The sequence below is a fragment of the Mobula hypostoma genome, chromosome 2 (assembly GCF_963921235.1).
Source record: "Mobula hypostoma chromosome 2, sMobHyp1.1, whole genome shotgun sequence".
Classification (NCBI taxonomy): Eukaryota; Metazoa; Chordata; class Chondrichthyes; order Myliobatiformes; family Myliobatidae; genus Mobula; species Mobula hypostoma.
Genome location: NC_086098.1, coordinates 51,808,708 through 51,822,239, shown reverse-complemented (window position 1 = coordinate 51,822,239; position 13,532 = coordinate 51,808,708). Strand labels below are relative to the sequence as shown.

Here is a 13,532-nt window from a genome sequence, read left to right as displayed (position 1 = left end):
GGGCACCCTCCTAAGACTATGGTCAACACGCTCCTAGAAGACAGCGGCGCGGCTAATGTAGATGAACTGAACACACTGATGAGGGAGAGGAAGAAGTGGAGAGTCCGTCATCATGCCCGACGCCGGCCCCCTAGGCCTGAGTTGACGTAGTAGTAGTAATTTATTTATTCACAAAATGTGGACTTTGCCGTCTAAGCCACCTCGAAAAGGTGGCGGTAAGCTGCCTTCCTGAACCTACTTTAGCCCTTGAGGTGTGGATACACCCACAATGCTGATTGGCCCAATTACCTTGAAGTTGCCCTCTGACTTAGAAATATTTTGCCTTTACTTCATCATTCATTGCTCAGCCGAATTCCTGGAACTCTCCTCCTAACAAGAATAGGTTACAGGGAAATAGGTGGCACTATGGAGTTGATGGAAATATTCTAAGAGCTGAGATAGATTTGATGAGTCAAACTTCCAATCTTTGCCTTTTGTGAAATATGCTGGTTTTTAAAATGCGGCAAGGTAAAAAAAAATTACCTATTGGTAAAGTGCCACCCTAATGCAGCTTTTTAATAGGGTAGTGTACCAATTCTATAATTTAGCCTCTAAAATACTCAGGTCCTACTGTGGTTCTCTGTTGAATCATTATGCACAAGTAGCCCTGAGATTATTTCTTGTATCATATGAGCACTCATGCTGACATGCAGAATATTTTGACATGATAAGTAACACTGTTTGTTCTTAAGACCAATAAGTATTTGCAGCAACATAGTAGAAACAAATGAGCAGGATTTTCAGCTCCAGGTTCAGCACCATCAAATAGCCACATCTAGATCCTAAACCAGTTTGGATTTGAGTTAATAGTTTCCTATATTCTTGACTCCTGAAAACGTAAGAAGCCAAATATTCGACTTTTGTGTCATAAGGTAATATAAGAAATATAAAAAGTTTCTGTTACAGAGTATTCTCATAGATTAATGGATTATCTTACCTGCAACAATATTATAGAGAGATACTTTATTGATCCCAAAGGAAATTACAGTGTCAACACAGCATCACAAGTACACAGATATACAAATATTAGAAGAAAAGTAAGAAAGTATCCCAGATACTTTGTAAATACAGATAAAATTAGTCCATTAGCCCCCACCATTGAATATATTTACAAGGATTGTTGCCACAAGAAAACAACATCATCATCATCTAAAACCCTCACCATCTGGGATGGGCCCTCTTCTCACTATTACCTTTGGGCAGGAGGTACAGAAGCCTTAAGTTCCACGTCACCAGGATCAGGACCATTTATTACCCTAAAACCCATCAGACTCCTCAATCGGCATGGATAATTTCATTCACCACCTCTCTGAACTGATTCAACAATCTACTTTGAACTTTGATTTTGAGGCTGGAGGAGGGACAGCAGGAAAGTAGAGGGCCCTGATATTCACTAATTCATGAAGATGACGGCAAATTGATAAGGCTTAAGAAAATGTAAGGAATACCAAAATGTTACAAAAAGGGTCTTTTGGAACTAATGATAAACCTTTACAATCCTCTGATTACATCTGTTAGATTAATGTGCATAATTCTGAGTACCTAACTTCACTAAGGCCTTAGGAAGGATACTGAGGAGATGAGTGATGAGGGTCACATGACAGTGGAGAAACTGGGAATGTTCCCCTTATAACAGAAAACGTAGCTTAACAGAGTTTTGAGAGAGGAAGTTGAAGATGTCTCATAAAACTATGAGTCATTTTTATGGAAAAATTTACCTAGATTTTTTTGTGGCCACCAAAGGCCTTTGCATCAATTATTGATTACCATCAGGCCCTACAAAGGTTCTAAATTATTTAATTTAGACATATCCTGTGAACTTCCCCAAATATGGCAGGTTGATGTGGTGGAGAGTGAGTTCTGTCACTGAATCCTGGAAAAATGATGAAATGCAACGTCTGAGGTAGAACCCACTTGGACTTCACCTCTGTCTCCAACATAAATTTGGGAATATGTGCTATAATTAATTAGAACTTCCATTGCAAACTCATGAAAAGAAACTTTTCAGATACAAGTTAGAAAACTGATTGATTATTCTCTGTTGCATATTCTGATTTTGAGTCAGATTGTAAAAGTAAGATTAAGAGAGACTATTTTGTGGAAAAGCAAGTTTTGCAGTGTGAAATTATCAGTAAGAAAAAGTGTATTGGGTCAATGAACGTGTTTACACGTGAGGAACAGTCATCAAGTTGACCACTGGATGCATGAATCCCAAGTCAGGTAAATAAGTCCCAGGTACTTACCAAAGCAAAAGGAAATACGAACCCACACTCAGACCTGCGGAGACTGCTACCATATAGGAAACAATCGGATTGTTTGTCAGGGAAACCATCATGATTAAAAACGGAATAATCCACTGTAAACAGGAGAGAATACAACAAAATGAGCAAGTCTGCAATGTTACATTGATGTTCCCCTGTGACATTTACTTCAAAGTGCTGAACTATTTTCTATCCATCGTTGATTTTCTTTGCTAAGCACATGAAGTTAGGTTGCACAGGGCATTGTTGTGCAGTGTTACTCAAACGCATAGGCAATTCCTCTGATACTGAACATTTGAATATTCTGCATCTATGTCCCTTCAGTGACACGCATTTATTGCCCTTTCCAGTGAGACTTTGAACCAGATCTTACTCAGAACAGAAATCCAGCAGGTCTAAATTCCAGCCCTGTAGTTAAAGTTATCCACATTTGTCTCAGCCCTTAAATGTTTAACCAAACAGCTACAACTAAATTATAACAAAGCCAGATTTAGTTCTTGTTTCTGCTGAATTATTCAAACCTTATCGGGGCTGAGCTGAATATAATGGACGGGCCAATGATGGAAAGTGCGTCTGGTAGGGATAGTGCTGCTGCTGACCTCTGCTGGACCGTTGTGTGAGTGCAGGGAAATGTACTTAGCTATCACTTCCCGGCTTTCTATTCTGACACCTTCCCCCCTTCCTCCTTGTGTTATTATGTGTGTACATAATAATGAAGAATTTTAGTTCCCACTGTGCAATGTGGGTGGTTCACCTGCAACAGGAAGTGATGTTGGTGAGCTGCCTGGGACGCGTTCAGGCCGAGGAGAAGCCGTTCCTGGAGTGTCTCAAATAAGAATGTGTTAGTGTTTTTACCCACGCTGTTTGTCTTTATTAAGAACAAATATAACAGTGTCAGAAGTCGGTGAGAGGACAGAAAATGGAAGATAAATGAACTCCACGAGCACCACGAGACGCTAGTTCCACCAGAAAAAAAACTGCACTAAAGCAAGTGAGGTTAGCGGCCAGTGATGCAACTGAGCACATTGTGTCCAGAAATTCATCATGAGATTAAGGTGAGAGCACCGAAAATCCCCATAATGGATAACCCAAGACCTCCCACACCTATGCAGTTTACCAGCAATCTAACTTGTATCTGGAAACTCTTCAAACAGCTATTCAGTATATATTTAGCCATGAAGCGGGGATGAAAACTTGGAAGTATCTTTCTACAAGTAATTGGAGAAAATGCTTTGGATATCTACAACAGCTTTCAAATTGATGACACAGACTTTACATTGGACACTCAGAAGAAAACATATGAAGAGTATTTTGTCCCAGGTAAAAGCATTATGTTTGAAAGATGCAAGTTATTTTCCTGTGACCAAAAACTAGGTGTTAGTTGGAGTTTTTAGAAACTTGCCGGTTAGAGATAAAATAGTTCGCAGAACTTCAAATAATGTGCTCAGAGATCAATGATCCTCATCATCTTATAAACCCTTATCAGGTCACCTCTCATCTTCCATTGCTCCAAGGGGAAAAGGTCAAATTCACTCAACCTATTCTCATAAGGTAACCCTCCAATTCAGGCAACATCCTTTTAAATTTCCTCTGCATTCTTTCTATAGTATCCACGTGCTTCCTGTGTTGAGGTGACCAGAACTGAGTGCTTAAAGGAATTTAAACTGCACACAAAAGGTTGTCACCCTCTAACCCCTTGGCATGTTAATTATATTTACCAATCGTACACAATTACATTTCCTTTTCTGGTTTCTGATGTGGATGGTGCTGATAACATGGAGTTTGCAATGATCTGTCTGCAGATTTTAGAACTGGCTTGTTTATACCATTTTTATCATAGAAATTATTGATTCACTATGTCCAATTCCAAAGAAGCAAAGGGTGTGAAGCGCAAAAGAACTGCTAGTTTATGTAAAGTGGAATGGCTTAATGAAACAGTAGAAACTGCTACACTGAAAGTTCATGAGGTCAGGAACATGCAGCTACGAGAAATATTTATGTACAATACAGAAGCTGGTGTTACTGTGAGTACTGTCGTGATGCTAAAGCTGCTGGAGAATTTGCAAGGAGGAAGAAGTGGAGTAATATTTGGAAGGGTCCTGCTGAAGGGTTTTGGCCCGAAACGTCGACATTACTCTTTTCCATAGATGCTGCCTGGCCTGCTGAGTACCTCCAGCATTTTGTGTGTGTGTTGCTTGGATTTCCAGCATCTGCAGATTTTCCCTTGTTTGTAATATTTGGAAACTTAACTTTTGAAAGTGTCATTTAGCAAGTAAATCGCATATGGACTGTATGCAAAATCTCCTGTGAGAAAATCCTTCATTACCCGCTACAGGCATGCTGCACCATGTTTTGAGAGAGGGCAGATGAACGAGAGCGAAAATGGTCAAACCCTGAGGAGATCAAAGTTCTTATTTGTAGTTAATTTTATTTATTTTAAACAATGAACAACACACTGGATTTGGTAGTTTTTTATCCTTAGAATAGCTTCAGGTTTACTTCCACTTAAAAATTCCGTGCGCACATGTTGTTGTCATTGGGTAAAAAATCCTACAGCACAAGATTTTTGCGCACACTAGTCTTTACAAGTTAGAGGGAACATTGCTATACTCTCTTCTAAATGACATGGCAGTCGGTCAAACAGCCCAATGTCTATAACTTCCATGACAGGGCAGGAGCAGAACGCGGGAAAAGAATGATATTCCAGTTCCTTCCTTTTCACTTGCAAAAGGATGACATAACTACTGAATTTCCTTTTTGTACAATGTAGATGCAGCACTTCTCAGTCAAATATAACAACCTTTCTCTTTCTAACCTGACTGCGCAGAATGGAAAATTGAGAAACTTAACCCCCTGGATATACAAATGCCTTTTGTAAGGTGTTATGGCAGCAAAAAAAAGAGATCTATATAACAAAAATTAGAAATAAAAGTATTTCAATACATACAGTAATGCCACAGTAAACTGCAGTTTTCTTCCCAAATCTCTGTAGAAACCACTGCCAGAATGGGATGGCTACAGCAGTAGATACCTGTAAGTTGGTAATTCAATCAGTCTACATGGGCAGTAATGATGGTGTGCAATTGATAATTATGAGCAAAGTACTATTGTAACAAAAACAGTGTTTCCAGAAATTGTTAAGCTGGAAATTCACCACCCAATCAGGAATTTTCTGCATTTTCCCTAATGTAATTCAAGTTATTTTAAATATTGGGGATTAAAATAATTCTCCTCAAATTCCTGGATCCTCACTACAGTCTTGTTGAATTTCAGCATCCTATCCAATTTCTGTAAAAGTTCAGAATTCTTTCTAAAAATCCATGAAGTTCAAGGGTTACTGCTGCAGTACTGGCTGCCTCCTGGATCCTCATTGTAGTCTTCAAAGTTCAAAGGAAATGTATTATCAAAGTGCATATATGTCACCATATACAACCCTAAGATTCATTTTCTTGCAGCACATATAGTAATCCAAGAAACACAACAGAATCAATGAAAAACTGCACCCAACAGGATGGGAAAACAACCAAAGTGCAAAAGACAATGAACTGTGCAAATATTGGTCCTCTTGAAGATCAGAGTGGTCGGCTATGTGCGGAACCAAAGGAAATGAGGGAGATCTTAAATAGGTTTTTTGCGTCTGTGTTTACTAAGGAAACTGGCATGAAGTCTATGGAATTAAGGGAAACAAGTAGTGAGATCATGGAAACTGTACAGATCAAAAAGGAGGCGGTCCTTGTTGTCTTGAGGAAAATTAAAGTGGATAAATCCCCGGGACCTGCCAGGGTGTTCCCTCAGACCTTGAAGGAGACTAGTGTTGAAATTGCAGGGGCCCTGGCAGAAATATTTAAAATGTCGCTGTCTACAGGTGAGGTGCCGGAGGATTGGAGAGTGGCTCATGTTGTTCCGTTGTTTAAAAAAGGATCGAAAAGTAATCCGGGAAATTATAGGCCGGTAAGTTTAACGTCAGTAGTAGGTAAGTTATTGGAGGGAGTACTAAGAGCCAGAATCTACAAGCATTTGGATAGACTGGGACTTATTAGGGAGAGTCAACATGGCATTGTGCGTGGTAGGTCATGTTTGACCAATCTATTGGAGTTTTTCGAGGAGGTTACCAGGAAAGTGGATGAAGGGAAGGCAGTGGATATTGTCTACATGGACTTCAGTAAGGCCTTTGACAAGGTCCCGCATGGGAGGTTAGTTAGGAAAATTCAGTCGCTAGGTATACATGGAGAGGTGGTAAATTGGATTAGACATTGGCTCGATGGAAGAAGCCAGAGAGTGGTGGTAGAGAATTGCTTCTCTGAGTGGAGGCCTGTGACTAGTGGTGTGCCACAGGGATCAGTGCTGGGTCCATTGTTATTTGTCATCTATATCAATGATCTGGTTGATAATGTGGAAATTGGATCAGCAAGTTTGCTGATGATACAAAGATTGGAGGTGTAGTAGACAGTGAGGAAGGTTTTCAGAGCCTGCAGAGGGACTTGGACCAGCTGGAAAAATGGGCTAAAAAATAGCAGATGGAGTTTAATACTGACAAGTGTGAGGTATTGCATGTTGGAAGGACAAACCAACGCAGAACATACAGGGTTAATGGTAAGGCACTGAGGAGTGCAGTGGAACAGAGGGATCTGGGAATACAGATACAAAATTCCCTAAAAGTGGCGTCACAGGTAGATAGCGTCGTAAAGAGAGCTTTTGGTACATTGGCCTTTATTAATCAAAGTATTGAGTATAAGAGCTGGAATGTTATGATGAGGTTGTATAAGGCATTGGTGAGGCCGAATCTGGAGTATTGTGTTCAGTTTTGGTCACCAAATTACAGGAAGGATATAAATAAGGTTGAAAGAGTGCAGAGAAGGTTTACAAGGATGTTGCCGGGTCTTGAGAAACTCAGTTACAGAGAAAGGTTGAATAGGTTGGGACTTTATTCCCTGGAGCGTAGAAGAATGAGGGGAGATTTGATAGAGGTATATAAAATTATGATGGGTATAGATAGAGTGAATACAAGCAGGCTTTTTCCACTGAGGCAAGGGGAGAAAAAAACCAGAGGGCATGGGTTAAGGGTGAGGGGGGAAAAGTTTAAAGGGAACATTAGGGGGGGCTTCTTCACACAGAGGGTGGTGGGAGTATGGAATGAGCTGCCAGACGAGGTGGTAAATGCGGGTTCTTTTTTAACATTTAAGAATAAATTGGACAGATACATGGATGGGAGGTGTATGGAGGGATATGGTCCGTGTGCAGGTCAGTGGGACTAGGCAGAAAATGGTTCGGCACAGCCAAGAAGGGCCAAAAGGCCTGTTTCTGTGCTGTAGTTTCTATGGTTATGGTATTTCTATTAATCAAATATCAAGAACATGAGAAGAGTCTTTGAAAGTGAGTCCTTCACTTGCCCCATCACTGAACTGTTCCCACAACCAAAGTTGAGGTGATGCTATCCCCGCTGGTTCAAGAGCTTGGTGATTGATGCTTGGCGAACATTATAATCCTCAGTACAGTTTTCTGAAAATCCAGGATTTTACCAATATTCCAATCATTCTTTGGATGCTCAAGATTTTGCAGGGAAACTGAATGATCCATGCTCCCGCCTTTGGAATAGTCAAGATCCTCTACATTCTTGTTAATCCTAGGATTCTCACAACAGTCCTGCCAAGCTTCACAATCCTGACTAAAATTCTCTCCATCACCAGGATCTTTGCCAGAGTCTTAACAAATCCAGGATTCTATCTAATTTCCTGTGAAGCTTTAGAATCATTTCTACCAGCCTAACAAACTCTAGGTCATCATGATATTCCTCTGAAAATTCAAGAGCCTTTTTGTACTTCTCCTCAACACCAAAATTCTATCAACAGTTCGCCGAAAATTTAGGCTCAGCATTACAGTCCGATCGAGTTCCAAGATCCTCACTGCAGCTCCCTGAAAACCTTGAATCCCTATTTAATGCCAAACACAATCCAGGATGCTCTCTGGAATCCTATTATACCCTGCAATGCTCATTAAAGTCCCGTCAACCACCAGCACACTTGTTATGATCCCTCAAACTCCCAAATCCCTTTGATCCCTTCCAAACTCCAAAATTCCTGCTGCAGTTCTTTTTATCTCCATGCCTTCACTACAGTACTGACAAACCCGATCTACAGTCCTGTCAAAACTGAAGATCCTTCTTCCAGTCCTGTCAAATTTCGGGATGATCAGCACTTTCTCTCTACTACAGGATCCCTTTACCTCTAATTCTAGTGCACACAAACACGACCTGTATAACTTTATTGGTAAGCATTCTTGTTTTTAAACATGTTGCAAATTAAAATTTCGTCACCTATTTCACAGGCTAATGGATGCATTGTCTCCAACTCACTGAGGTTTAAAAGTAGGTTCCAGTTTAATCATATTGTGTGCATAGCTTTGAGATTATTTCCTATATCATATAAATATCCATTGTGTTATATAGAATGTTTTGATACAAGTAGCCCTGACGTGTCTGCTTGGTGTCTGCTTGTTTTAAGAACAGCAGTCATTTGCAGCAGGATTATGAAGAGACAAGTTAACAGGATTTTTAGTTCTAGCTTTAGCACCCATTAAACACCAGCATTTAGTTTCTAAAATACTTTTGGATTTGAATTAATATTTTCTTTTGTCTTTGCTTCATGAAGCAGAACCATCTTCACATAAACTCCATGTGTAAGTGTATACGCCAAGACAAAAGCTAAAATTAAACATACCAGAATTGTAAGGACGATATTTTGAAAATGATGTCGCAGATCTACAGCATAGGTGCAAAAGAGAGCGAAATTCCCCTCTACAAGCTGTGAATGAGAAAGTAAATTCATTATAGTATACACAATATGTGCGCAAAGTTGTCAATATGCTTCTCAAGCCATCATTTTGGCAATGAAACTTCAAAACACTTAATATTTAAAGGGAAAATCATAAACTGAAGAAAAATTAGCCCGAATTTTTATATCAGGGCTGATTAACGAAGCATCACATGAGCATTATGTGTAGACTAGCCCACAACTTTCCTGTTGGATTATGTTTAGAAATAAATAAATTATGGCATTCTCTAGGATCTGGGACTTTAGTGACTTTAAAATTCTGAACCCCTTTAGTGACTTTAAATAATCCAATTGGAGAATGGTTTATGACTCGTGCATTCCGAAATAGGAAGAGTAAGTGCAAATCATTGTACAGAAAGCAAAATAAAGAGGGAAAGACATTTTATGCTTTCTTAAACTAGCAATACTTATCTAAAGGAACAAGATTTTATTCTATAATTTTGATTGTGAATGAAGCTTTCCATACAATAACTATGAATTATCTGGATGTTAACAATCTGTCATGACAACTTTCAGGAATGACGATTAAATGCCTATTGCATAAATAAGAAATTTATGTATTTCATGTTTTTCAAAGTTTGGATTTAGTATAAGTTCTGGAAGTCCAGAGCAACTACAGTAGAAACTTGACACAAAACCATTGCTGATGCTGGAACCTGCAACAAAGACAGTAAATACAAATGATCATGATCTTGAAACTCAGACAGTACTTTTTCTCCCCTCCATAAATGTTCTCTGACCTACTCAGTTTTTCAGGCAATTTCTGTTTTTGTTCCAGTAGCAACTTGGCAATTTCTGCATTTAGCTGCATACAGTATATAAAGTTACTCATGTCTGATTTGCTCCTTATAATGGTGAACCAAGAATGTTAGGCAGGAATGATGAGACAAAATGTGTAAAAGTTTAAGACTTGTTCATTCATAAATGTGTAATAGTTTGGGTTCATGGCTTGACAGTGATTTCTATGTTGATTGCATTAGTGAAAACTTCAATATCACACCCTGTGAAAGTGTGGGTTGGCAACTTTGGGATGTCTAAGCTCAAGCATATAGGTTTTCCCCAGGTTATGAACACCCAGCTTGTGGATAGCCTGTACAAACAAAGAAACATTTGGGAGATTGGAAGGATGACTTTTCCTTTTATGGTGAGGCTGCAGGACCTTCGCCATTGGGAACTTGGTTTGGAGCAATACCACTGGAACTTGCAGAAAACTCTACGTGATTGAGTTAAGCACACTGGTTTTAACAACACACTGCCCTTGGTTGGCTTATGTTTTTATTTGAATACATTGCCAGATGCCACATTTATGACTTGCAAACTGTTGGGTTATCATCATTCCTCAGGATTGGAACTGTGTTGTATCAGGGAGGACATGTACCTGTGTGGACTTCAGAAATTGCAGCAGTTTTTCTCAAGTTCATCAGTGAGAGCTGGCTATTTCTACATTGTAATTGTCACAGTTTATGAATAGTGGTTCTATATAAACTTCACTCATTTTATCATAGTCAAATTAAAAAGACATAACATGCGATTGATTCTCCTTCAAATCCAAACAAAGGAGAACGTCCATAAATTTTACATTAATAAATAATTTTACCTAAACAAATAGAATATTTGTGCAATGATGCAATATTTAATTTTTTTTTTCTTGGCAAATATATGACAGGATGAAAACAATTTACATTTTATGGAAACTTTAACGTGGAAAAATCACCCAGAATAATGCAATATTAGCATGCTGCTTAGAATGATTACAAACTGGGAAAAATACATCTGTATTGTTCATGTACTCCTTACATTTTCAATGCAGTGCAATATTATGATCCTTTTTATGATGCAGATTTAAACATTCAGGAGGATTACCTGAAGGGCCAAAGATATGAAGAGAAAAGATGTAGTCAGCTTCACGTAGGGACCATGTCTCATCACAAGTTTCATTCCTTTTAGGAAAGGAATTGGTTTGCCTGACTTCACAGTGTAGGGGTCTAACCAAGAAAATGGAACATCAAACTAATTGCCCTTCACATTTTATTAAACAAGTCATGCAATATTAATAAATGTAAATGAATCTAATTTTTAAAAATCTGGACTGAACTGGCTGACTGGATGTCAGATTGGAGGCCTTTTGGAATGAATTGCAAGAACAGAGGTTGTACGCAGTTGAAACTAATTAAACAAACACGCTTTTACAAGTATTGTAAATATTTTCATGCCTTCTCTCTACATGTAACGGTACATGTGAGGTTTCCTTGGAGTTCAAAGTAATTCATACAAAGAATGTATTTTAAAACCTTTTTAAAAACTGTGAAAATAAAACTATATAAATGCAGATCCACAGGATTATTTAAACCTGAGTCATCCAGACAGAAATTGATAGGATCAAATTGGCTACAAATCTACAAGTGAGGTGTAGATTGCCAGTCTGTCTGATCTGACAGTTTTACACTATGTTAGGTTAAAATGACCCACTTCATTTTTTCAACATTCTTTCATGCTGAAATTTTAAGCATGTTCCGTTTTGTCTTGATTAAAAATACAGCAGCAGTTTGGTTAAATTATTGCATTAGGAGCTAATGTGTTAGATAATTACTCTAGGAGAAAGGGAACCCAAGGAGACAGCAGTAGGAATAGGCCAATCAGCTCCAAGCCTACTCCACCATTCAATATGATCATGACCGATTTGAAACACAGAAACATGGAAAACCTACAGCACAATACAGGCCCTTCGGCCCACAGAGTTGTGCCAAACATGTCCCTACCTTAGAAATTACTAGGCTTACCTAGAGCCCTGTATTTTTCTAAGCTCCATGTACCTATCTAAAAGTCTCTTAAAAGACCCTATTGTATCCGCCTCCACCACCGTTGCCGGCAGCCCATTCCATGCACTCACCACTCTCTGAATAAGAAACTTACCCCTGACATCTCCTCTGAACCTACTCCCCAGCACCTTAAACCTGTGTCCTCTTGTGGCAACCATTTCTGCCCTGGGGAAAAAGCCTCTGACTATCCACACGATCAATTCCTGTCATCATCTTATACACTTCTATCAGGTCACCTCTCATCCCTCGTCGCTCCAAGGAGAAAAGGCCGAGTTCACTAAACCTATTCTCATAAAGCATGCTCCTCAATCCGGGCAACATCCTTGTAAATCTCCTCTGCACCCTTTCTATGGCTTCCACACCCTTCCTGTAGTGAGGCGACCAGAACTGAGCACAGTACTTCAAATGGGGTCTGACCAGCGTCCTATATAGCTGCAACATTATCTCTCGGCTCCTAAATTCAATTCCACGACTGATGAAGGCCAATACGCCGTACGCCTTCTTAACCACAGAGTCAATCTGCGCAACTGCTTTGAGTGTCCTATGGACTTGGACCGCAAGATCCCTCTGATCCTCCACACTGCCAAGAGTCTTACCATTAATACTATATTCTGCCATCATATTTGACCTACCAAAATGAACCACTTCACACTTCTCTGGGTTGAACTCCATCTGCCATTTCTCAGCCCAGTTTTGCATCCTATCAATGTCCCGCTGTAACTTCTGACAGCCGTCCACACTATCCACAACACCTCTAACCTTTGTGTCATCAGCAAACTTACTAACCCATCCCTCCACTTCCTCATTCAGGTCATTTATAAAAATCACGAAGAGTAAGGGTCCCTTAACAGATCCCTGAGGCACACCACTGGTCACTAGCCTCCATGCAGAATATGACTCGTCTACAAACACTCTTTGCCTTCTGTGGGCAGGCCAGTTCTGGATCCACAAAGCAATGTCCCCTTGGATCCCATGCCTCCTTACTTTCTCAATAAGCCTTGCATGGGGTACCTTATCAAATACCTTGCAGGAATCCATATACACTACATCTACTGTTCTTCCTTCATCAATGTGTTTAGTCACAACCTCAAAAAAATTCAATCAGGCTCGTAAGGCATGACCTACCCTTGACAAAACCATGCTGACTACTCCTAATCATATTATCCCTCTCCAAATGTTCATGAATCCTGCCGCTCAGGATCTTCTCTATCAACTTACCAACCACTGAGGTAAGACTCACTGGTCTATAGTTTCCTGGGCTATCTCTACTCCCTTTCTTGAATAAAGGAAAAACATCCGCAACCCTCCAATCCTCCAGAACCTCTCCCGTCCCCATTGATGATTCAAAGATCATCGCCAGAGGCTCAGCAATCTCCTTCCTCACCTCCCACAGTAGCCTGGGGTACATCTCATCCGGTCCCGGCAACTTATCCAACTTGATGTTTCCAAAAGCTCCAGCACATCCTCTTTCTTAATATCTACATGCTCAAGCTTTTCGGTCTGCTGCAAGTCATCACTACAATTACCAAGATCCTTTTCCATAGTGAATACTGAAGTAAAGTATTCATTAAGTACCTCTGCTA

At 39.7% G+C, this 13,532-nt stretch overlaps 1 protein-coding gene across 1 annotated transcript in view; it reads right to left on the bottom strand.

Annotated features, from left to right (window-relative positions):
• Nucleotides 1–13,532, bottom strand: part of LOC134339997 (sodium-dependent lysophosphatidylcholine symporter 1-like) — a 117,370-nt gene that overhangs the window by 10,643 nt on the left and 93,195 nt on the right. Inside the window, exons 8-11 of the mRNA XM_063036845.1 lie at nt 10,994–11,115; nt 9,017–9,100; nt 5,248–5,331; nt 2,283–2,395 (exon numbers count right to left, since the gene is read on the bottom strand). Of these exons, the coding sequence (XP_062892915.1) occupies nt 2,283–2,395; nt 5,248–5,331; nt 9,017–9,100; nt 10,994–11,115 (403 nt within the window). The remainder of the gene's footprint in view (nt 1–2,282; nt 2,396–5,247; nt 5,332–9,016; nt 9,101–10,993; nt 11,116–13,532) is intronic.